Source organism: Myxine glutinosa, chromosome 14, assembly GCF_964187855.1.
Source record: "Myxine glutinosa chromosome 14, kmMyxGlut1.1, whole genome shotgun sequence".
Classification (NCBI taxonomy): domain Eukaryota; kingdom Metazoa; phylum Chordata; class Myxini; order Myxiniformes; family Myxinidae; genus Myxine; species Myxine glutinosa.
The window spans coordinates 71,579,744-71,606,538 of NC_136274.1; the positions used below are offsets into that span (position 1 = coordinate 71,579,744).

General features: G+C 46.8%; 1 protein-coding gene across 1 annotated transcript in view; it reads right to left on the minus strand.

Annotated features, from left to right (window-relative positions):
• The window catches only part of SEZ6 (seizure related 6 homolog), a 288,840-nt gene that overhangs the window by 15,861 nt on the left and 246,184 nt on the right, over positions 1 to 26,795 (minus strand). Inside the window, exons 9-12 of the mRNA XM_078768042.1 lie at positions 16,906 to 17,044; positions 16,532 to 16,728; positions 8,061 to 8,255; positions 7,767 to 7,958 (exon numbers count right to left, since the gene is read on the minus strand). Of these exons, the coding sequence (XP_078624168.1) occupies positions 7,767 to 7,958; positions 8,061 to 8,255; positions 16,532 to 16,728; positions 16,906 to 17,044 (723 nt within the window). The remainder of the gene's footprint in view (positions 1 to 7,766; positions 7,959 to 8,060; positions 8,256 to 16,531; positions 16,729 to 16,905; positions 17,045 to 26,795) is intronic.

Sequence of the window (26,795 nt, forward strand, 5' to 3'; positions counted from 1 at the left end):
AAACTGGAAAATTGGGAAAAATTGGAAAATTGGAAAAAATTGGAAAATTGGGAAAACAATATACCCCATTTTACTCCAGGGGATCCCAGGATTACCCACCCAAAATTTCGTTGCGATCGGTTCAGCCGTTTTTGTGGTACCTGGGAACAGACGGAAGGACAGACAGACAGAGATTTGGTGAATTATAGTAACACTAGTGGGGTCACCCGTGGGCATGGACGTGTGTGACATTTCGACATATCGAGTTAGATGCTGCACCTGCACATTCAGTTTCACAAAATGGTTACTGCCAATTTATCAGATCCACAAATAATGTAATCTACACAATGTATTTACTTCTGATAACATGGGAATGCATGTGCGTGCACATGGGAAATACAGTTTGAAATGTGTTTTTAAATCTCATGTAAAATGTGACTTTTAGAGCTCAAATCCTCTCCCTCCCACATCACGCACACGGAGGAAAGTGGGTCACACACGGGGGAGAGTGGGTCAAAAACACACACACACACACGTACACCCACATATATATATACACACACACACACACACACACACACACACACACACACACACACACACACACACACACACACACACACACACATGCATGTGTCTTTTGGGCGGTGTATAAGAACATCACATAACACCTATCTCTCCCAGGAAAACCAATGTTACTCTTTTCGTTACAGAATACAAAATGACCTTTTTTAAAATCAAAGATTTCAAATAAACTTCTTTAAAGTGTACGTGCACATAGATTACAAAATAAGAACGAAAAAATATTTCAATAAGAACGGAAAAATATCTCTCAGCAATTTCCCATCTGTTTATTTCTTTATTTTACATGTGTGAATTAACAGTCCATGCACACGTGAAATGGAGTTTGTTTATTCATTCTGGATGTGAATACGATGTTGAAAACTGGTGTGAAAACCCCAAAAAAAGATCGATGGAATGAATGGATGGTTTAAACAGGATTACCTTTACTTCCGGATAATAATGATGAATGAAATCAGAACGAATAAATATATGTCGGCATCATTGTTGACGTTTTTGTGACGACTGTCATCAAACGGAAAAGTATTAAATCTTAACGGAAAAGAAAAAGCGAATTTTAAAATATATGTCGACATTTTCCCATCTGTGTCATGTTGGGCGGTGTATGATACATTGATACATCGTGTCTCCATTTTCTATATATCTCGGCATTTTCCCGTGTGTGCGTGAATTTTCTCAATTATTGCTGACACCTTTTTTTTTTTTTTTTGTATACAAGATCGAGGCTCGTGAAAGAGCGAACATTAATCACACAGAAAGACAAACAGACACACAAAACAAATAACATCGGGAGCGGTAGACAAGATGGGGAGAGAGGGGGAAGGACACAAACACAACATTTGAGAGCAGGGACATCGGGAGATGTGTGGGAGGGGGAGGGCTTTGGGGGAGGAGGCGTGGGAAGGGGGAGGGAGGTGGGAGAAGTATAAAACATATGGACACTGCCAAGACTTCCAGGAAAGAAGTTGGAATTTCAAACAAGGTGGATCTGGGGTGAATTAGTGGGGGTAGAAAAGATCAAGGTTTTGGATGGGGGAAGATAAGAGATGGTGGTGAACAGCTGTTTTGAAGACCTGGAGGGAGGAGTGTGATTGAAGTGAGTGTGGGAGTTTGTTCCAGAGGCGGGAGAAAAGAGGAATGAAAGAGTGAAGGTGAGCAGAGAGCCGAGATTTCGGCAGTTTAACCATCAGAGGGTGGCTGGCAGATCTTGTGCGACCTGTAGGAATATTTGGGGGACAGAGCACAGAGAGAGCTGGGGGAGCAAGGCCGGAGAGGAGTCGGTAGAAGACAGAAAGACCACCTACCTGCCTGCGGTGAGTGAGTGAAAGGCCCTCAGAGATAGCTTCATCGCGGGAGATTCCAATGATTCTGAAAGCTTTGGATTCAACAGCGTGAAGCCGAGCCAGGTGTGAGGCAGGAGCACCAGCCCATAGGGGAGAACAGTATTCCATTGAGCTGCGGATGAAAGCCTTGTATGTGGTGAGGAGCTCAGGTGTGCCTAGGAAGGACTTCGCACGACGGAGGATGCCCAGTCGGCGACTGGCTTTGGAGGCCAGCTTGGAAATGTGGTTTTCCCAAGAAAGATCATGGCAGATGGTGAGACCCAAAAGCTTGAGCGACAGAACTTCTTGGAGAGGATTGTTGAGAAAGTAGATGGGAGGGTTGTCCAGTCGATCTTTTCGGAGAGACATAGTAAGAGTGTGAGATTTGTCAGGATTGAAAGACATGTTCCACATGTTTGACCAGTCTGTGATTTTGTCCAGGTCTTCAGAGAGTGAGGAGGCTGCAGACTGCCGATCTGAGGGAAGAGCAATGGAGCGGCAGAGAGTGGAGTCATCAGCAAAGAGATACAGAGGATTTTCCAGAGAGTCGGAGAGATCATTGATAAAGACCAGAAAAAGCACAGGGCCCAGCACACTGCCTTGGGGAACTCCAGCCTGAACGGGAAGGGGAGATGAGAGAAATCCATTCAGGGCCACACGTTGACTACGACCAGAGAGGAAGTCCGCAAGCCATGCATGGAGATTTCCATGGATACCATAGGAGGAGAGTTTGGTGAGCAGAGCTGGGTGCCAGACCGTATCGAAGGCACGTGATATGTCAAGGGAGACAGCTCTGATTTCCTGTTTGGCATTGAGGACCTCCATCCATTGTTGAGACAGCAGAAGCAGCATGTCCAGAGTAGAGTGACCTGGTCTGAAACCAAATTGATGATCAGAGATCAAGCCATTGGAGAAGAGGAAAGATTTCATATCCGAAGCAATGATGGATTCCATGACTTTGCTGATAATTGGGAGCAGGCCGATTGGTCTGTAGATGCAAGGATCTGTTTTTGCACCTTTTTTGTGTAAAGCGGTAATGTTTGCTGATTTCCAGGATGCTGGCAGATGACCTTGAGCAAAGGATAGGGTGAAAAGAACAGAGAGAGGGTGAGATAGAGCGGCAGAGCAGGATTTTAGGACCCGTGGGCTGATGCCATCTGGTCCAGTTGCAGAATCAGAGTCGAGGTTTGACAAAAACTCCTCCACCTTGTCAGGAGAGAAGGTCACAGAGTCCAGGAGCAGTTTGGTTCGACTGGGAAAGGTGGGAACAGAGAGAGATGGGTTTGGGACTAAGGATTTTGAGGCAAACACAGAGTTGAGGCATTCGGCTTTGTCACGTGCGATGTCAACTGTGTGGCCATTTGAGGTAAGGGAGGGGATGGAGGGGGAACAAACACCAGAAACGGATTTGACCAGACGCCACCAGGATTTGGAGGAAGGAGACAGGTTTGAGAGTTCATTCTTGAGTGAGGAGAGATAGTGCTTCCTGGCACTCCTGAGGGTAGACACACACTTGTTCCGAGCTTGGTGGAAGGAACTGAGATTTCCTTCAGTTGGATTAGCCTTCCAAGAGGCAAAGGCAAGTTGTTTCAGGGCAACTGCCTCACCACAAGATTCAGTGTACCATGGACGGGAGGAAGGGTAAGACAACTGAAGGCGAGATGGGATAAATCTGTGCATGAGAGAGATCAGTTTGCTTTGGAAGAATTCCCAGGAAGAATTGATGTCAGAGGCAGTGGAGATGGGAGACCAATCCAGACGATTGATGGCTGCTTGAAGACCGTCCCAGTCGGCCTGAGTGAAATGCCAGACTCGTCGACGCTGACGAGGCTCTCTGAGAATGGCCAGAGAGATGTCCACTTTGACAAGCACATGATCAGAAGAACCGATTGGAGCAGAAGAAGAGCAGCAGACATTAGCAGGGAAGTTAGTCATAACCAAGTCTAGAAGAGAAGATACTCCATTGGCTGAGATCCGGGTCGGGAAATTGACAGATTGTGTCAATCCCAGTGAGTCACAGAAGTCCTTTGCTGAGGTGCCATGACTGGTGAGAGAGGAACCCACACCCAACCAGGTGGCATGATGACAATTGAAGTCACCACATATGAGGAAGAGAGAGTTGGGATGAATGGATAGAAGTTGGTCCATGTTGTCAGACAGTGAAATGTAGATGGAGTCATCACTGTTTGGGGGACGGTACAGAACACATATGAACAAAAGGTGGGAGCGGAGAGGAAGCCGTAGCCAGAGGTACTCCTGGGGGTGAGGAGGAGAGAGGGCAGTGCAAGGAGAGTGAGGAAGAGAGTTTTTGATAAAGATAGCCACCCCACCACCAGGCCGAGGCTCAGGTCTATCATACCGGAGGAGGGAGTAACCAGGAAGAGATATTAAGGAATCAGAGACATCTTGAAGGAGGAAAGTCTCTGTTAAGCAGATCAAGTCTGGATTGTCAGAAGCAACCTGTATGGAGAGATCAGTCAGGTTTGAGCGAAGGCCCCGGATGTTTGAGGTCCATACCGTTAATGAAGAGAGAGGGGGAGCATCGGGTACAGGACAGGGGAGGGGAGGAGTAGGGTAAGATGAAGGATAAGAGGGGGAGGTAGGGAGAGCAGTTGTTAGTGTGTCAGCGATTGCAGAAGAGTTCCAAGAAAGGGAAGGATGAGGAGGATGAAAGGTTTGAAGGTGAAGGGATGAGGCACAGAGAGGGGTTGTTTGAGGGGGGGGCAGAGGAAAGAAGAAGGTTGGGGGGGGGTGGAGGTATGAGATAGAAGGGAGACGAAGTGGGGAGGAGGCAGCTTTGAGGAGGAGGGGGGAGGAGGGAGAATTGGAGAGGAATGGTATGGGGGGAGATTTGAATGGGAGGGGTTGGGGGGGAGTTTTGAAGGGGAGGAGTGAGGGGGGAGTTTAGGAGGGGAAGGGCAAGGGGGGAGTTCAGGAGTGGAAGGGCAAGGGGGGAGTTCAGGAGTGGAGGGGTAGGGGGGGAGTTTAAGAGTGGTGGGGCAAGGGGGGAGTTTAGGAGTGTAGGTGCAAGGGGAGGGATTTGGATGGGAGGGGCAAGAGGGGAGTTTAGAAAGTGGATGATTAATGAAAGACGAACATCTATCTATAATTCCAGTAATCTCTGTGTGTATGTATGTATGTATGTATGTATGTATGTCTGTATGTCTGTGACCGCTGTTTCTCGACAACCACGGGTCCGATATACTTTAAACTTGCCAGGTATATTGCTGGGGACCCGAGGATGTGCCTTTTCAAGGTTTCATATTAATCGGACAAGTAGTTAGCGAGCTATGTCCAAAAAACGATTCAACCAATCAGAGAGCAGCAAGCTATCACGTGTGCCGAACGTGGCGAACAGACTCTGCCTCGGACGGCACATTTGAGAGCGTATTCATTTATTTCACGTTGGCAAACTATGTTGGCGTTAAACTATGTTTTAAAACTAATTAAAACTACTTTGCGATTCTTTCGCTTTCCTGCGCGTTTGTGCACGCTATGGCGATTTCTTTACCAAACTCCGCAAGCCGTTCGCTTTGGACCAAACCATTTCATGTAAATAGAGGGGGGGGGGGGGGGTGGGATTGTCACCGTACTCGCAAGCCGTTCGCTTTGGACCAAACCATTTCATGTAAATAGAGGGGGGGGGGGATTGTCACCGTACTCGCAAGCCGTTCACTTTGGACCAAACCATTTCATGTAAATAGAGGGGGGGGGGGGATATAATTTTAGATATATATATAGTACGGGCATGCCCTAGTTGAAAACAAATTGGGTTTGTTGTGATTTTCAAGTTAGCAATCCGGTTCAGAATGATGGAGGAGGGATGGAATGAATGTGAATTTAGACCATGTAGTGAAGGAGACGTATAAGATATTGAATTTCTTTTTTTTGAGGTGGAATGAGTTGGAGAGGAAATTGAGAAAAGCCTTTTAAATAGGAAGAAAAACAGCGTGTTGTAAAATACCACTGAGTAAAACACTGAAGGGGAAAGGTTATACATATTTAAATAATATTTAAACAGAACCGTGAACAATCTTATGTGCACAAAAATACCAACGGGGGGAGAGCCGAGAGGGACCACCACGAGTCACGTGAAGGGCAAACGGTGGATGGCAAGGAGTTAATGGGGGCGGGGCGAACAGCACACCTGGACAGAAAATACAGGATGAGTCAACAGTACACGTGGAGAAAGGAAAATAAATGTTTTTGGTTTTTTTTTTGTTTGTTTGGTTTTTGGGGGTGGGGGGGGGGGGGGGGGGGGAGGTGGGGATTTAGAACGTTAGACAGAGTATTATGTTCGGGGTAGAAGGGAAAAAAACTAAGAGCCAAGCAAAACACGATTAAGATAACAAACACCGACGGGGGTACAACTACAAGGCCGCACACGAGGAGCAGAACACGATTAAATAATTACAAGTTACAGGAAATTCAAACCAAAAGTAACTATAATCAAAACAATAACGCATGGACGATAAAATAACGAGTTGAAATTTGACAATCTATCTGGGGAAATGGGGGAGAAACACGTGGTCGAAGAACGAACGAACGAACGAATAAGAATGAATAAACGAATGAGAACAGAGAAGGAAATGTTTTTTTTTTGGATTTTTTTGAGTTGTGATTTACACAAGGAAGAGGGCTATGGGGTGAAAAGATTGGGAAAACAGAGAACGAAAGTTATTGGATCACAAAAACACGGACCGCTGAGAGAAAAACAAAGCCTCAAGGTTGTACAGTGTTCACTGTACAACTACAAGGCCTCAAAACACGACCCGAATTAACACGATTTTCAATACAGGTATGAAAGATTTGCACCGAAAATCTTCGTCGGGAGACAATATATACACCATAAAATAAATAGTTATAACGAAAATACAAATGGGAACAATTACTTAACTTCGATTTCGATGGATAGCATGGAGAGCTGAGAATAAACGAACCCTCGCCAGCAAGACCGGAAACGGAAGTCTATTTAAATGGAGGCATCACCTAGTCTAAAACCATCGATAAAAATGAAATGAGATGGTGAGTTAGTGTGGAGATAAAGGCGTGAGAGTGTCAATGGCCTTTATATTATAGGCCTTTGAAAATGCATTTCGTTCTATAAACGGAAACTTTAATCGTATTTTATTCCCGTTTTTTTTCAACCGAGTCTAAAACCACGTTAGCGACTGTTATTGAATTAGAGTTGAAATAAAGCTGTGAGGGAGAGAGCAAGACACCACGGGCCTAACAAAACAGGCCTCAAAGCTATGCGAGTAAATAAAATGGTGGATATTTGTTTTTGAAGCCTCTTCCAGAATGGGTGGAGCTACTCTCTCAACGGAGGAAGCCACACCCCCGGACAGACGTTCGACAGACAGACAGAATCACCTACGGAAAATATGATATAGATGATGGAAACTTGGTACATGGCTTTATTATGATAAGTTACAGAACATGTTCGAGTTTCAGGGCATTTCATCTATTTTTCAGAGTTTTTGTGCCATCACCTCCCGGAGCACTCTGGGTACCAGCGACATCAACAATGGCGCCGCCTTTCTCACTGCGCTCAGCAGGGCATTTCCGAAGAAATAATTTCCTCCTCCCCATGGATGCCAACCTATGGGGATTGTCAATGATCTTAACCTTTTAAATGATGGAGGGAAGTAGCACGTACCATTTTAAACGTCTTTGGTATGACTCTGCTAGGGTTTGAATCACCGTCCTCCCAGACTCGGAGCAGGCGCTCGAACCGTTACATCACCGAGTCTAATCTGAGTCGCTTATAGCCAAATGTTCATAATTCTCGTTTATCATGCCACCTTGCCGCCCAGCCCATGTGCATACAAGGTGCAAACAGGATTGCTGAGACAGCAAAAAGGCCGAGCGTGCCAAACTCACGGATGCAGCGTGGTTGTGGAGCGCTCCACTTTGGAGTGCCCGTATCACGTGCGTGGCAGGTGAGTAGCGAGGCGCCCTCCATGAGATAGCCCCGGTCGCAGGCGTATTGCACCGTGGCACCCACGAGGAAGCGAGAGTCCGAGATGATGCGCCGCCCGTGCTCAGCTACTCCAGGATCTGTGCAGTACTGGACTACACCCAAAGGGAATGCAAATGGATATATAATCGCGGGTTTCATCAGCTCACCTGTAAAGACATCACCTAGCACAGAATTATGCAAGTCAAGTGACCAACCTCGCTGGCAGGTCGGTGGCTCAGTGCTCCAGGACAGATCCCACTGGCACATAAGGATGTCCGTGCCCAGGATGTCAAAGCCTGGTTCACATTGGTACGTCGCCATTGTGCCACGCACCAACTCTGGATGAGAGAGAGTCTTCCAGCCCCGAGCCACGTCAGGCAGAGGAGGGCACGTGTCATTCCGTGCAACTTCTGGGCAATGACAATAAATTGGGCAGAGGAGGGCACGTGTAATTCCATGCAACTTCTGGGCAATGACAATAAATTGGGCAGAGGAGGGCACGTGTCATTCCGTGCAACTTCTGGGCAATGACAATAAATTGGGCAGAGGAGGGCACGTGTCATTCCGTGCAACTTCTGGGCAATGACAATGAATTGGGCAGAGGAGGGCACGTGTCATTCCGTGCAACCTCTGGGCAATGACAATAAATTGGGTAGAGAACAGTGAGCCGAAAAGACGAAACAATTCCTTCAATCGATGCCACCCCATCCCCCTCACAAAGGGTTTGCCCACATTGCAAATTTAATTCCCAAATTTAGTGCTGCATCTGCAACCGTACACCCATACAACAACAACACAACATGCATTTTAAAAGGCCATTTTCCCTGCTAGAGCGGGGGTTAGCCTTGCGGTCCCCATGACAATCTTCTCCATTTTGCCCTATTTTCTGCATCTCTCCTTGTTAACCCCCTTGCCCGCATTTCTTCTTCCACCATCTTTAGCCAAGTCTTTCTCGGTCTTCCCCGTCCTCTGCTTCCTTCTACATTCATTTCCATCACTCTTCTCAACCAGTCACTTTCATCCTTCCTCAACACATGACCAAACCATCTCAACCTGTTCCTCTTCACAGCATCAATCACAGGCTCTATTCCCATCATCTTTCGCAATTCATCATTTGTCTTCCTCTCTCTCAACGATACTCCGCACATCCATCGAACCATTCGCATTTCCACCCTTTCCAGCCTTCGTTGCTGCTCTACGTTCATTACCCATGTCTCGCTCCCATAAATCATAACACTTCTCACACATGCAGCATACACCTTTCCCTTCAGCTTCAACGACACTCCCCTCATCATCAGCACGCCACTCAGTTCCCGAAACTTCTTCCATGCACATCTCACTCGAGCAACCGTTGCCGAGTCTGATCCACCTTCTCCATTCAGCATGTCTCCGAGGTAGCAAAATGTTTTCACACCTTCCAGCTTCACGCCGTCTCCAAGATCCAACTCAACATCTCCTCCATCTGCAGCTCCCTCTGTGCACACCTTACACTTGAATGTAGCTGCCACACTGGTTAATGACCCTCTCAGACCACTACATTTTTGATGAACCCACTCAGCGCACATTGTACATTGAATGGAGTTCACTCTGACACCCTTCCTACACACAGCACAGGGCCACTTCCCAGTTCTTTCCACCTCACCACATGCTTTACCACTTGCCATCACCTTCGTCTTTCCAATATTCACCTTCAGACCTTTTGTCTCCATACATTCCTTCCACGTGTTCATCTTTTCCTTCAGTCCATCCATACTTTCCGCAATCAACACCAGATCATCTGCATACAAAAACTCCCACGGTAAACCCTCCTTTACGTTCTGAGCCAGCACCTCCCTCACAGCTACAAATAGTAGTGGACTTAGTACCGACCCCTGATGCACTCCCACCCTCACCTCAAACTCAGCACTGTTCCCGTCCTTCGTCCTTACAGCTGTGCGCGCTCTTTTGTACATTGCCATCACTACTCTGATCAACCATTCCTCCACTCCTAACTTCCTCAATGCCCATGTCAATACTTTGCGTGGTACCCTATCGAATGCTTTCTCCAGATCAACAAACCCAAGAAACAACTTCTTCCGCTTCTCCATGTACTTCTCCTGCAACTGCCTCACAATGAAAAGCGCGTCTGTCGTTCCTCTTCCTGGCATGAATCCAAACTGCATTTCGTCGATCTTCACTTTCTTCCTTATCCTCCTCTCCAACACCCTTTCCAAGACTTTCATTCCATGCTCCAATAACTTTATCGCTCGGTACGAGCCACACTCCAGAGGGTCACCTTTCCCCTTGTATAGAGGGACGAGGGTACTCAGTTCCCAATCCACTGGAATGCGGCCTTCTTTCAACACCAGATTACAGATCTCTGTCATTCTCTTCACACCCCAACTTCCTGCTGCCTTCAACATATCTCCCACAACTCCCGTTGGCCCTCCCGCTTTTCTACCCTTCATTGCTTTTATCGCTTCCTCAACTTCCTTCTCAGTTATCTTCTCTGCCGGTCCTAAAACTGGGTTACTCTCTATGTTGCCATCCCATTCATTCTCTGTATTCAACAGCATTTCCATATATCTTTTCCATCTTCCTTTAATTCCATCTGGGTCGACAACGATTTGTCCCACTTCATCCTTCAAGCAACTCACCCCCATCACATCACACCTCTCTTTCGCTATCTGCTTTGCAATCCTGAATACCGCTCTCTGACCCTCTTCCGAATCCAAGCGTTCTCCGAACATTTTCCTACATGCCTCCTGTGCCTTTGCTACCTCTTTCTTTGCAGCCTTCCTGGCTGCCTTATAACTTTCATGCTCTGCTGTTTCTGCTCCCGTACCCTTCGCGTTCTGCCACTCCTTGAACTTCTTCCTCTTCACGTCAATCCTCTTTCCAACTTCATCATCCCACCACCATGTTTCCGAGTGCCTCGGTGGTCCTTTTGTCCATCCACATACCTCACCAACGGCTCCCAACAGACTAGCTTTCATTGACATCCAACCACTTTCAAGCTCAACCACATCATCCTCGACCCTACTCAGCCTCTCTTTTAATGCCTCCCTTACTGTCACCTCTTTCAACCTCCACACCTTCATTCTCGGTTGGTACTTCACCCGCCGAGCTCTCCTCGCACCTTTCACCCTTACGTCGCAGACAACCAAGTGGTGCTGTGAAACAGCCTCCTCCCCCGGGATCACCTTTGTGTCCCGGAGGTGCCCCCTATCTCGCCTACGCACCATCAGGTAGTCGACAGTTGTCGTCGACCCACCTGACATGTATGTAACAAGCTTATTATCCTCTTTCTGGAACTGAGTATTACAAATCAACAAATCAGCTCCATCAGCAAACTCCAAAATCCTTTCACCTTCTCCATTTCTCACACCATATCCGTAACCCCCATGAACTCCGTCAAAACCGTCCATACTCCTTCCCACATGTCCATTTAGGTCTCCTCCTACCACAACAACTTCCTCATCTTTCACGTTTTCCATCAGCTTCTCTATCGCACACCAGAACTTGTCCTTTTCTTCATCGCTTCGACCAACCTGCGGAGCATATCCCGAGATGACGTTCACCAAGAGCTTTCCAATCATCATTTTCACCATCATCAACCTATCACTCACTCTCGTCACACTCACCACACCGTCTACAAACTCCTCAGAAAACAGGACACCAACACCATTCACGCCCTCCAGGCACCCTTGCCACACAAACTTGTATTTCTGTCCCTGCCTACCCTTCACCATTCTCACACCACTTCCCTTCCATCTCGTCTCTTGCACACAACATATGTCTACTCTTCTTCTGACCAATACTTCCACCACTTCTCCTGATCTCCCTGTCATTGTCCCTACATTCCATGTCCCAAACCTCAGAAACCGATCTCCACTTCGGGCTGTACCCTGCCCATATGTCGTTGTAATTGTCATGGTTCCCTTTTTGAGGCAATGTTTTTATGGCCGGATGCCCTTCCTGATGCCAACCCTCTTAGTCGTCTTTTACGACACGCAGGGATACGGTGTACCTATTCTTATCCAGGGTACACACCGGGGGCCCATACGGTACCCAACCGTACACCCATAATAACCTACAAAGTACCTGGCCAGTGTCATTTGAAGGTGTTTTTACCTGATAGCACAAAATACTGAATGGGTGAGTGCGCACACTATTGACAAAACTAAAACAATTACACAAAACTCTTCATGTCAAATGTCAAAATTTAAATTAACCATGGGGGAAACTTGTGCTCTCTGGGTACAAGGAGCTGGGTGTTTATACAAATCACGTGGTTTACTCATACTTGCATTTCCAAGAGTCATAGTATCATAGTTACCTGCCTCACATAGTATCACAGTCATAGTATCATAGTCATAGTACCTCTTCCCTCAGATCGGCAGTCTGCTGCCTCCTCACTCTCTGAAGACCTGGACAAAATCACAGACTGGTCAAACAAGTGGAACATGTCTTTCAATCCTGACAAATCTCACACTCTTACTATGTCTCTCCGAAAAGATCGACTGGACAACCCTCCCATCTACTTTCTCAACAATCCTCTCCAAGAAGTTCTGTCGCTCAAGATTTTGGGTCTCACTATCTGCCATGATCTTTCTTGGGAAAACCACATTTCCAAGCTGGCCTCCAAAGCCAGTCGCCGACTGGGCATCCTCCGTCGTGCGAAGTCCTTCCTCGGCACACCTGAGCTCCTCACCACATACAAGGCTTTCATCCGCAGCTCAATGGAATACTGTTCTCCCCTATGGGCCGGTGCTCCTGCCTCACACCTAGCTCGGCTTCACGCTGTTGAAACCAAAGCTTTCAGAATTATTGGAATCTCCCGCGATGAAGCTATCTCTGAGGGCCTTTCACTCACTCACCGCAGGCAGGTAGGTGGTCTTTCTGTCTTCTACCGACTCCTCTCCGGCCTTGCACCCCCAGCTCTCTCTGTGCTCTGTCCCCCAAATATTCCTACAGGTCGCACAAGATCTGCCAGCAACCCTCTGATGGTTAAACTGCCGAAATCTCGGCTCTCCGCTCACCTTCACTCTTTCATTCCTCTTTTCTCCCGCCTCTGGAACAAACTCCCTCACTCCCTTCAATCCCACTCCTCCCTCCAGGTCTTTAAAACAGCCGTTCACCACCATCTCTTATCTTCCCCCATCCAAAACCTTGATCTTTTCTACCCCCGCTAATTCACCCCAGATCCACCTTGTTTGAAATTCCAACTTCTTTCCTGGAAGTCCTGGCAGTGTCCATATGTTTTATACCTCTCCCACTGCCCCCTTCCCACGCCCCCCCCCCCCCAAAGCCCTCGCCCTCTCTCAGATCTCTCGATGTCTCCATGTCTCTCGGTCCCTGCTCTCAAATGTTGTGTTTGTGTCCTTCCCCCTCTCTCCCCATCTTGTCTACCGCTCCCTATGTTATATGTTTTATGTGTCGGTTTGTCTTTCTGTGTGATTAATGTTCGCTCTTTCACGAGCCTCGATATTGTATACAAAAAAAAAAAAAAAAAAAAAAAAAAAAAAAATCCTCCACTGAATTCGTAACTTGCAATTACACGAAAGCAAACTTCTCTGTTCAGTAATCGTAAAGTTTGTTTTGTGCACAAATTTCAAAACGGATTTCCTCTGATCATGATCATTTTTTCTTCACTTTATATATGCCTCCATAGCCTGGTGTTGGCTTAGCGGTTAGGGTGTCGGCTTGGGATCCTAGGATCCTGGGTTCGAATCCCGGTTGATCGCTGAATTAAAGCCAGGGGGGTTGATTCAGCCTGTCATCCTTCCGAGGTCGGCAAATTGAATACCAGTTCACTGGTAATTCCCTGTGTGTCGCAAGAGGCGACCAACAGGGTTGGCGGCAGGAAGGGCATCCGGCCATAAAACATTGCTTCAAAAAGGGGACCAAGGTGCCCAAAAAAAGGCCAATCCCTGCTCTGTGGGGAAAATGGCCTCTAAAGGGGGTTCTATTATATATGCCTCTATAAAAACGAGTAATACCTGCTCCCACTGGGAGCAAAATATGTTGTCAGTGCACCCTCAAGGCCTTGCTGCTTCTTCGGGTGATGAACAGGCAGACGCGTCTCCTTTTAGTAACTAGCACACCCTTTCATTTCGGGAGGGAAAAAACGAGTCAATACCCGCTCCATCCTGTAGGGGTCAGTGGTTAAATCACTTACACGATTCGCAGCGTACAGACGAAAACAGCAAGTCGTCTCCCCATTCTCGTTGGGGGAAGAGGAGGAAATTATTTTGTGTCCATGACCTGACCCTGGCTATCCTGGAGCAGGTATGCGAAATTTGGTGGACATTGGCCCAACCGTTTTTGATTCTACAATGATCATATGCGCGCACGCACGCACGCACACACACACACACACACACACACACACACACACACACACACACACACACACACACACACACACACACACACACACACACACATCCAATTGCCTTATTTTTGTATGACGCACCAATAAGCAGAAAATTAAGCTTTAGTGAGTTTTCATAGTTTCTTTTTTTTTTTTTCGAAGATTGAGGCTTATGGAAGAGTGATGTGATGGAGGGTAAAAAGGCAATGAACTGATAGGAAGGGCAGTAAGGCCACAGGTGGACATAAGAAGCAAGGGAATGTACAGAGAAGAAAAGAGTAGAGAAAGGAGGGGAGGAAATGATAACTTACAGGAAAATGGGATGGGTCAGGCCGGGTTAATGGCATTAAAAAAAGATTGTCGGTATGGATGAGGGGATGACAATAGATGGCAGTGCAGTGAATGCTTGAAGCCTTGGAGGGAAGAGTGAGATGGAACAACCTCTGGAAAATGGTTCCATAGATAGGAGAAGAGAGGTGTAAAAGAGTTGAGGTATGTCGTCAGCCTGGGTTACTGGAAGAATGTGTGCATCCTGGAGTTGCTGGGGAGGGCCGGAAAGAAGTGCGAGCAGAGCGATCTAGATTAGCAGAGAAACATAAAAAGCAGATGCCATTGACCTGGCTGTGGTGGGAGCGCAGCAGAAATTGTGCTTTTTTGCCTCATCATGTGAGATTCCAATATTTTCAGAGCTTTAAATTCGACGTAATCCAGAAAAGAGATGGGGTGCTGGGGTGCCAGCCCACAGTGGAAAGCAGTACTCCATTGCACAACAGAAAAAGGCCTTGTAGACTGTGTAGCTCTGTATTTCCAAGGAAAGATATGGATCATCTGCGGCTGGCTTTGGGGGCCAGTTCTTCTAGGTAGTTGGGCCAGAGGAGGCCGATGGTGAGGCCTACAAGTTTAGACTGAACCTCTTGTAGTGACTAACCATGGAAATAAGTAGGTGGGTTTGCTTTAAAATCCTCCCAGAGTCATACGATGAGATATTTTTCAGGATTGAAGGACAAGGTTGAATTACCAGACCAGCATCTCATCAATTTCAGATCAGGAGACAGTGATGCATCTGCTATCTGCATAGCATTGGAATTGAGATATTGTACAACTGGGATATTGGATTTTCCATTGATTCATACATAATCCATTAATGCCTGGCCATATTGACCTTTCCATAAATTTCCATGCAGCATGACTTCTCTGCAATTGGATCAAATGCACATGATTTTCACATGGGATGTTTCACAGCCAATCTGGGAATCACAAAGGCAGGTGACATGGCCGCCTCCAAAGAAAATAACTGTGATATTCATGGAAGTTGCATGCATTGATAAACGTTGCATATTTTTCATGTGAATATGTAAGTTGAAAGTTGAAATATAAAAACTGGAACAATCAGATGTAGTCACTCTCAGCTTTTAACATGTGTTTTGTTTCACTTTAAGGAACATACAATTGCTATGAGCTGACATGATAGTGCAGAGGGAGCGCACCTTCACCATTGAACCGTTTAGTCTGGGTTTGATTCTTAGCTTCACGACAAACTGTGTCGCATCACAAAGTGTCATCCTTTGCTTGGACGTTACTTGGTGGACGTTAAAGATCCCATGGTGTCTTTCAACAAAGCGTCGGCATCCTGAAAACTATTCCTAATTCTTGTGTCAACCCAAGGGGGCACCTCATATCCGGTATGGTCGTACACCCCAGAAATTATGCTACCTGTGGACAAAACAAGAAATTTACAACCCGCCACAGAATGCACATGATGCAATGAGCCACCGCTATCTAAAAACATGCATGAAATCACCATTTATGGCGGTCTAAGCGCCACCAGGTTTACATCATCAATACGTTAACAGATGGCGTCATAAGAAACGGAAGTTGAAATAATACAAGGGATGCACTCAAGTGAACATTCTTAAAAGTCAGATATCTACCATATGAAAACACAATGTCTGTTGTGTGTTTGTACAGATGTCTGTCCCCCTTCATAAGGGTAAGTTTTCAAGGACAATCTTTTAACACGAATGTGTGTTCACTACCAGTCTATTTTTGAGTATAAAACAAACCCGAAAATTATGTCTCTTCTATTGGAATTGTAGATGGTGGTTTGCAAACTGAGCCTCAATGGCGGTGTACAGAAGCGTTTTTTTTTTTAAATAAAAATAAATACAAGGCGCAGGGAGGTGAAATTCGCTGCACTTGATGTGCAACACGCACATAGTAAAACGAGCGTTCACTTCTCCATATAAAAAAGAAATTTCTCCAGAAACACAAACACAGAAAATACAGAAATTTCTCCTGAATATTTTCTGGGTATAAGGTTCTCGTACGTACCTGAAAAGTTGATCATGAATCCACGACCACGGCGGGCAGTGACACGAGCAGGGTCGGTTAGGAATTGTAGCGTCACCTCAGAAGCTGTGCTGTAAGCCCGGAAGCGATGGTGCACACCGGCATATTGGCCCAAAATACGCGCCGTCAGGTCATCGCCATCATAGATGGTCAAAGAGTCCATGCTGCTGATGTCGAGCCTGTCATAATAGATTATTAAATTTGGAGAGATAAAAAATGACCACTACTTTAATTCACCTCAATGCTTGTCCGAAGTATGCCCACTGCAAGACCATCAGTTTACCCATTGTGTTATGGTGCATATCTGCAAAGATTATGTGGACAGCATTAGGTTCAGGCCTGAATGCGAGTCTCACAGTTGGATCTCCAGCAGCATGCGACGCCCGTCTTCGACTCGGATACCCCAGATGCAATCTTGGCCCTCCTTGTATGTGCCAGGGTAGTTGGGAGATAGGATCACGCCGTGTGAGCTGGACAATTCCCCTCCACACAGAGCTGCAAAGACAACACAACAAGAGCAGCGTCCTCCGAGTTATTTCAAAACAATTAATTTTCATCTTTATTGAAAGCTGGTGTTGAAAATTGAAATTATTGAAAATAATTGAAAATTGGTTGAGCAAATTGAAAAATTGGTTGAAAAAATATTGAAAATTAAACATTATTGAGCCTGGTGTTGGCTTAGCGGCTAGGGTGCCGGCTTAGGATCCTAGGATCCTGGGTTCGAATCACGGTCGATCACTGAATTAACGCCAGGGGGGTTGACTCAGCCTGTCATCCTTCCGAGGTCGGCTAATTGAGTACCAGTTCACTGGTAATTCCCTGTTTGTCGTAAAAGGCGACAAACAGGGTTGGCGGCAGGAAGGGCATCCGGCCGTAAAACATTGCTTCAAAAAGGGGACCAACAACAACAAACAACAACAACTATGGTGCCCGAAAAAGGCCAACCCCCGCTTTGCGGGGAAAAATGGCCTCTAAAGGTGTTTTTTTTTTTTTTTTTTTTTTTTTTTGCCTCCGATGCCTTTACTGAGTTACAAGGTCTTGATGTTTCCCAGAGTTAGAAATTCAGCATCAAACCTGCCATGTTGTTCAATGTAACATATTGGAACTAATGATGGAAATGGGAAGGAGAAGTATGTAAAAGGCAAATATTAGAGGAATGCCTTCCCTTTATTGTGTGAAAAAGAACCGCAGAAGAGCACAAGGCAAATAGGCCGATAGTTTACATTGATTCCTTGTCATTCCTCCTCGATTCCTCCTCGCACCCGCTCCTCATCCATCTCACTCTCGGTTCGGGCTTCAAATCCCACTCCCCGACACCAATTGTTCACGGCTCGAATCGCGGATTGCTAAACCGCTCGGCAAATACCATCTTGTCCGTGGTTCGAGCGGTACTCGTCTCCCTGTTTTGCGGAGGGATTGGTAAAGGTATTCGGGAGAACACCTTGACCAATAACCCTGATCAATTCCACCCCACAAAGGAGCGTTACAAGTACCAGGACCAGAGACGGCCAGCTTAACAGGCCAAGGGGATTAACCCCCCCCCACCCTTCACCTTGCTAAGGGGAGTGCCGTCTCTGAGGTCCGTAACAATTGGTGTCGGGGAGTGGGATTGGAAGCCCGAACCGAGAATGAGATGGATGAGGAGCGGGTGCGAGGAGGCACACCTGAGTTGGTTGTGGCGCGTGTGCGGGAGGGCACATCGGAGCGTGTGAGTGGGTATGTGCAGGAGTCCACACCCGTGGTGAGTGTTACGGAGGACGTAACGGAGGAGAGGTGTGGAACAGAGGTGTGCATGATAATAGAGTGTGCGAGGAGAATGGGTGCGCAAGAATGTGCGCGAGAGTGTGTGGTGAGCGTTATGAGTAGACCTGAGTATGGAGCAAAAGAGAATGCACGAGCAAGTACAATAACAAAGTGTATGGAGACACCTGGATGTGTGAGGAGGAAAAGGAACGAGTGGTGTGAGCATGTATGGGGAGCATCGATGTTAAATGGGATAGCGTTCAGACCGATGTATAGCCGACGCGAGCTCCCGGTCCGTGACGGGCTTTGTGTACTGCGGGAACCGGCGAGGGTCGTAATCATGGCGGTTTCAAAAGAACGGCTGTGTGCGATCCGCGCCGGGCCCCGCCCTGCACGGTCGCGTCCGCGCTTTGCCGGGCAAGGCGACCGGCCCGGTTCGAGGGAAGGTAGGAAGGATCGGAATGGCGCCCCCTTGTGGTTGCGGCATTCCGGCCGGGCAAGATTGGGCCATCGGGCAGGAGACCGAAAGGCTCCGTGCCGAGGTGGACCTTGGAATCTCGGCCCGAGTAAACCTCCTCCCCCGAATCAAATGCCGGACGGACCCAACCGCAGTAGACGAACCACCCGTATTCATTGCTCGGCTTTCCGAAGCCGAGTTTTGAAAACGTAACGACACACCATGTGTTACGGTTTTTAGAACCTTCACTAGTAAATTTTAGTAAATGCATCCCTTATAAATGTTCCCCTGTAAATATCCCCATCAATTGGTTTGTTAAAGATCGCACCCTAGTTAGTCCATGTACAACACGTAGCGAACCATAGGACCTCTCCGTAGTTATTTCATTATTATGTGTTTCAGTTAAGGATCTGTTCCCAGTAGTTGAATCTGCGTTGCATTCATCAAATAAGATAGGTCCCTTTCAATTTCCCCAAATCGCCTCACCCACGCTTCAAAGTAACAGTCGGGCAGCGTTCGCTGCCCCTTGTCTTGGTTTGTTTGATTGCCGCATGCCGCCATTAGCCATGCGGTCAAGCCAAGGAAGAAGGGGGCGGAGTCGCCAGATCACGGGCGTGGCACGCCGACGCACCACCCGAGGCGGGGACAGCGAGCCCCCACCAGCCAACCAGGGCTGACGAAAGACCATCGCGGGCGTGGCTCCATGAAGCGCGGATTGATTCCAACAGGGGTAATATAAGCACGAGCGCAAAGCCTTTTGGGAGAGAAGGCAGAGAGAGTCGGGGGAGAAGGCAGAGAGAGTCGGGTGAGAAGGTACCAGTTGAGTGAGAGAGTTCCAGAGTTGCAAGAGACAGACGCGTGAGAAGGTACAGAGGAGAGGGAAAGGACCTGGAGTGCGCGACGAACTGGCATCTTGTTCAAGGGAGAGAGCGTTGACACGGGCCATTTGTTATAGACGGAGCATCCCAGTCCCATCGCTATATCCAACGTCCGCTCGCGGTGAACGATACGCGCTCGCTGCCTGCCAGGGTTTTCCCGCCACGACGCGAGTCGACTCCTGGAGCGACCTCGACGCCTACCGTCTGCCTGGGCCTTCTCATCCCTTCTTCCAGTCATTCCTGCATGCTATTCCCCTTTCGTGTAAGTCTGTTTGTCTGTCCTGTTTGTTTGTCCTGGGGTAATATAAGACTGCTTAAGGCTGCCCTGTGTCTTCTTCTTCTTCACTGTATATTACTTTCCTTTCTTCTTTGGTTCTTTGGTTTTGTACATAATTAATAAATGTCTGGTATTCCTTACTTTGGTTTCTTCTTTCCCCCGATCGCTTTAGTCCCTTCTTTCGATTGAGTACCTGTGGCACGATTCGGCCAACCGCAATAGTCGGGTTTAGTCCTTTGTTAATGGCTCGAGCTGCGGATTGCCAAACCGCTCGGCAAATACCATCTTGTCCGTGGTTCGAGCGGTACTTGTCTCCCTGTTTTGCTGAGGGATTGGTAAAGGTATTCGGGAGGACACCTTGACCAATAACTCTGATCAATTCCACCCCGCAAAAGAGCGTTAAAAGTACGAGGACCAGAGACCGCCAGCTTAACAGGCCAAGGGGATCAACCCCCCCCTTGCTAAGGGGAGTGCCGTCTCTGAGATCCGCAACAATTGGTAGTCAGGAGTTGGGATCTGGAACCTGGGACTAAATTTATTTAGACCAAATTTTGGACACCAATTGTGCTATTGGCCATAACAATTGGTGTCGAGGAGTTGGGATTTGGACCCGAACCAAATTTTTAAGAACGTCTAAAAATTTGGTCAAAATTTGGAGCGGCCGAAATTTTATTAGAACATCCAAATTAAATCGTGCCATGGATGATCAAGGCGATCGGATGCCGGTAGGGGAGGTAGAAGAGGGGTTAGAGGCAACCCAGGACCCCAGGGAGGAATTGAGAGAGAGGGAGGAGGAGAGCAATGAGGATGCGGGAGAGGGGGTTGCAGGCGCACAAGATGGCGGCGCCTCGCACGAGGTTAGAGGGGCACAAAATGGCGCCGCTGTTACGGTTTACGGTTGTTACGGTTTTTAGAACCTTCACTAGTAAATTTTAGTAAATGTTTCCCTTATAAATGTTCCCCTGTAAATATCCCCATCAATTGGTTTGTTAAAGATCGCACCCTAGTTAGTCCATGTACAACACGAAGCGAACCATAGGACCTCTCCGTAGTTATTTCATTATTATGTCTTTCAGTTAAGGATCTGTTCCCAGTAGTTGAATCTGCGTTGCATTAATTATTAAGATAGGTCCCTTACAATTTCCCCAAATCGCCTCACCCACGCTTCAAAGTAACTGTCGGGCAGCGTTCGCTGCCCCTTGTCTTGGTTCGTTTGATTGCCCCAAGCCGCCATTAGCCATGCGGTCAAGCCGAGGAAGAAGGGGGCGGGGCCGCCAGATCACGGGCGTGGCACGCCGACGCACCACCCGAGGCGGGGCGAGCGGGCCCCCACCAGCCAACCAGGGCTGACGAAAGACCATCGCGGGCGTGGCTCTATAGAGCGCGCATTGATTCCAACACGAGCAATAAAAGCGGCTACGAGGGACTGCTTGGACAGTTGGGTGAGAGGGTTCAAAAAAAGGCAGAGAGAGTCGGGTGAGAAGGTACGAGTTGAGTGAGAGGGTTCCAGAGTTGCTAGAGAGAGACGCGTGAGAAGGTACCGACGAGAGGGGAAGAACCTGGAGTGTGCGAAGAACTGGCATCTTGTTCAAGGGAGAGAGCGTTGACACAAGCCATTTGTTAAAGACGGAGCATCCCAGTCCCATCGCTATATGCAACGTCCGCTCGCAGTGAATGATACGCGCTCACTGCCTGCCAGGGTTTTCCCGCCACGACGCGAGTCGACTCCTGGAGCCGGACCTCGACGCCTACCGTCTGCCTGGGCCTTCTCATCCCTTCTTCCAGTCATTCCTGCCTGCTATTCCCCTTTCGTGTAAGTCTGTTTGTCTGTCCTGTTTGTTGTCCTGTGGAATAATATAAGACTGCTTAAGGCTGCCCTGTGTCTTCTTCTTCTTCTTCTGTATATTACTTTCGTTTCGAGCGGTACTTGTCTCCCTGTTTTGCGGAGGGATTGGTAAAGGTATTCGGGAGAACACTTTGACCAATAACCCTGACTAATTTCACCCCGCAAAAGAGCGTTATAAGTCCCAGGACTAGAGACGGCCAGCTTAACAGGCCAAGGGGATTAACCCCCACTTGCTAAGGGGAGTGCCGTCTCTGAGATCCGTAACAATATATATACTAGCTTGGCTCGGCTCGCTGAGCTCGCCTCACCAAACGTCGTTGCTGAGGGACGGGCTTATTTTAGCTGAGGCTAATGACTGTACTCGAGTTGCTGTGTTGTCATGATTTACACCAATCATAATATAAACAATTATTTTGCAGAAATGTATTTGTTGTGTTTGTGATATTACATTTTTATCGGCAATTTAGGTTGAATGTTTTTTTTTTCAAGAAAGAACCCCTCAGCACATACAAAGGGGAGGGGGAGGTGCAGACTGGAAGTTTGGGACGAATACACCTCACCACCACGTAATTTAAAACACGTCACCACCACGTAATTCAAAACTCCTCACCACCACGTAATTCAAAACACCTCACCACCAAGTAATTCAAAACACCTCACCACCACGTAATTTAAAACACCTCACCACCACGTAATTCAAAACACCTCACCACCACGTAATTCAAAACACCTCACCACCAAGTAATTCAAGACACCTCACCACCAAGTAATTCAAAACACCTCACCACCAAGTAATTTAAAACACCTCACCACCAAGTAATTTAAAACACCTCACCACCAAGTAATTCAAAACACCTCACCACTAAGTAATTTAAAACACCTCACAGCCATAAAACACGTAATAAAAACACCTCACCACCACGAAATTAAAAACACCTCACCACCATATAATCCAAAACACCTCACCCCCATGTAATTCAAAACACCTTACCATCATGTCATTCAAAACACCTTACCATCATGTCATTCAAAACGCCTCACCACCACATAATTCAAAACACCTCACCACCATGTAATTCAAAACACCTCACCACCAAGTAATTCAAAACACCTCACCACCAAGTAATTTAAAACACCTCACAGCCATAAAACACGTAATAAAAACACCTCACCACCACAAAATTAAAAATACCTCACCACCAAGTAATTAAAAACACCTCACCACCACGTAATTCAAAAACACCTCATCACCAACTAATTCAAAACACCTCATCACCACATAATTAAAAACACCTCACCACCATGTGATTTAGAAACACCTCACCACCATGTGATTTAAAAACACCTCACCACCACGTCATTTAAAAACACCTCACCACCACATAATTCAAAATACCTCACCACCACGTGATTCAAAATCACCACAACGTTATTAAAAACACTTCACAACCACGGAAACAAAAGTTTGAGGGAGTCGTTAAGTGACAACACAGACACTGCCCAGATGTGTAGCTATATAGATAAATGACTGTACCCGAGTTGCCGTTTTGTCATGGTTTAAACCAATCATAATTCAAACAATTATTTTGCACAAATGTATTTGTAATATACGTGATATCACATTTTATAAACAATTGAAGTTGAAAACTTAAGTTGAAAATTTTTTTTTTTCCCAAAAATAATTCCAAAAAATAATAATAATAATAATTGTAAAATTTTTCTAAAATATACACTTAGGACATACCGACGGGAGAGATATGTGTATACCAGAAGTTTGGTACGATTTCACAAAAATTTGAGAAAGTAGTTCAGTGACAAGACAAGACAACACAACACAACACAAGACAGACACTGCACAGATATATATATATAGATATATATATTTAGTATATATACATATTTATACATATTGCTGGGGTGAGACTCCACCTGTGCCTTGCTTCCTAGTCAAGTTATGGGGTTCAACCTGTGTGTGTGTGTGTGTGTGTGTGTGTGTGTGTGTGTGTCTGTGTGTCTGTGTGTCTGTGTATATATATATATATATATATATATATATATATATACTTGTGTGTGTGTGACTTCCGTTGAACTTGGGGCCGACTCAGAAGAAGACCTTTGTTGGTCGAAAGCTTGTCGACAATTAAAGGTCGACGTCCTGAAGCTACGTCCGCGTCTTATTTAATCTAACGATTATTTATTCAATGCAAATGAGACGCCCTGCTCGTACTGTGGAGTTTCTACTATTTCTTACAGTTATATATACTAGGGCATTGCCCGTACTATATCTATATCTAAAATTATATCCCCCCCCTCTATTTACATGAAATGGTTTGGTCCAAAGCGAACGGCTTGCGAGTACGGTGACAATCCCCCCCCCTCTATTTACATGCAATGGTTTGGTCCAAAGCGAACGGCTTCCGGAGTTTGGTAAAGAAATCGCCATCGCGTGCACAAACGCGCAGGAAAGCGAATGAATCGCAAATTCGTTTTTATTCGTTTTAAAACATAGTTTAACGCCAACATAGTTTGCAAACGTGAAATAAATGAATACGCTCTCAAATGTGCCATCCGAGGCAGAGTGTGTCCGCCACGTTCGGCACACGCGATCGTTCGCTGCTCTCTGATTGGTTGAATCGTTTTTTGGACATAGCTCGGTAAGTAATTGTCCGATTAATATGAAACCTTGAAAAGGCACATCCTCGGGTCCCCAGCAATATACCTGGCAAGTTAAAAGTATATCGGACCCGTGGTTGTCGAGAAACAGCGGTCACAGACAAACAGACGTACAAACGTACAGACAGAGATTACTGGAATTATAGATAGATATATATATATATATATATATATATATATATATATATATATATATATATATATATATATATATATATATATATATATATACTATATATATATGTTCAAAACACACCTGGTCACAAGTGTGCCATACTGACCGGGTCCTCAGCATCATCCCGTTTCGGCCCTTAAACCTCGATACGGTCAGCAAAGGTGGGCCAGCAGTGGCACATCCACATCCAGCAACTACACCTGGATGCGTACATACCCCCACCCCCAGCCAGTGCGAACGCAGACTACAACAACAACAACATCTCCGCATCCAGAATCCACAGCACCAAACAAACATGGTGGAACTCTCAGACACCCACCTTTATACCCTTCACCACTCACGAACAAAACACACTAGATCATTCACACACACACACACACACACACACACACACACACACACACACACACACACACACACACACACACACACACACACACACACACACACCACCAACCAACCAACCACCTACCCTTACAACATACACCACTCAACATACAAAAACACACACTCATGCAAAAATTAATTCATGCAAAAACACACACCCTCACCCACTCACTCATAAACACAAAATAAGAAATAATAATAGTAACAAAAACAAAACAAAACCATACACAACCAACCTACACCGTTCGACGTGCCTCCATAAACTTCCTCCATATCCAAAATGAGCCTTTCAAGGCAGCCTGGGCCACCTTGTCACACATCCTCCTTCTTTCTGTCCCACACACTCCCAGCCTAGCAAGAAATGCAGAAAAGGAATTGCCAATATACCCTCTACACCCCACCTCAAATGGCTGACACGAAACTCGCCAACCCTTCTCCCGGCACTCTGCCTCCAGCTCACTGTACTTTCCTCTCTTCCTCTCATGCACCTCCTCCATGTTCTCTTCCCAAGGTACCGACAATTCCCCTAAGATGACCTGTCTTGTTGCACCTGACCAAATGACAATGTCAGGCCACAACCTTGTCACACAGATCTCCTCTGGGAATACCAATTGTGGCTTTAGGTCTGCCACCACCTGCCAATCACAAGCATCTGACAGCCCTCTTGCTTTCCACCTCCTCCTCTTTCCACCTCTTACCACTTGGCCTTCTTTGACAAACCACACCTCTCCCCATCAGTCTCCTTCTCCACTCTTCTTTTTCTCGACCTCAGCACCTCTTGTTGCACCATCTGCACCACCACCGCCTGATCATGTCGCCACCTGTATTGTCCTGCTGCCAATGCTACTGAACATGCACTCAGTGCATGCTGCCCTGTTCCCACACCTCCACACAAATAACATCTCTCCTCCTGCAACAACCCCTACAATCTCAAGTATACTGGTGACGGAAGCACATCATACGTTGCCCGCAACAGGAAACTCAACAATATTGGCTCCATCCTCCACATCTCTTACCACTTCAATATCCTCATCCGCACACCTTCCCACTTAGTCCAAGCACCTTGCTGTGCCTGACCGACTGCTTTCACATATCTCCCCTCCTCTTCCTTTCTTCTCACCTCCCTCTCAACCATCTTCCTCCTCTCTTTCACACATGCCTTTCCCCATCGCTCATGCTTCATCCACCCCAAGCCATGCTTCCCGTGCTGTATCATCCCCTTGACCTCCTGTTGCAACCGCTCCTCCATCTCGTCCACCTTCGCTCCTCCATCTCGTCCACAAGAGATGGTGGTGAACAGCTGTTTTAAAGACCTGGAGGGTGGAGTGGGATTGAAGAGAGTGAGGGAGTTTGTTCCAGAGGCAGGAGAAAAGAGGAATGAAGGAGTGAAGGTGAGCAGAAAGTCTTGATTTTGGCAGTTTAATCATAAGAGGGTTGCAGGCAGATCTTGTGCGACCTGTAGGAATATTTGGGGGACAGAGCCCAGAGAGAGCTGGGGGGGCAAGGCCAGAGAGGAGTCGGTAGAAGACGGAAAGACCACCAACCTGCCTGGGGTGAGTGAGTGAAAGGCCCTTGGAGTTAGCTTCATCGCGGGAGATTCCAATGATTCTGAACGCTTTGGTTTCAACAGCGTGAAGACGAGCTAGGTGTGAGGAAGGAGCACCAGACCAGAGGGGAGAGCAGTATTCCATAGAGCTGCGGATGAAAGCCTTGTATGTGGTGAGGAGCTCAGGTGTGCCAGACGATGGAAGATGCCCAGTCGGCGACTGGCTTTGGAGGCCAGATTTGAAATGTGGTTTTCCCAGGAAAG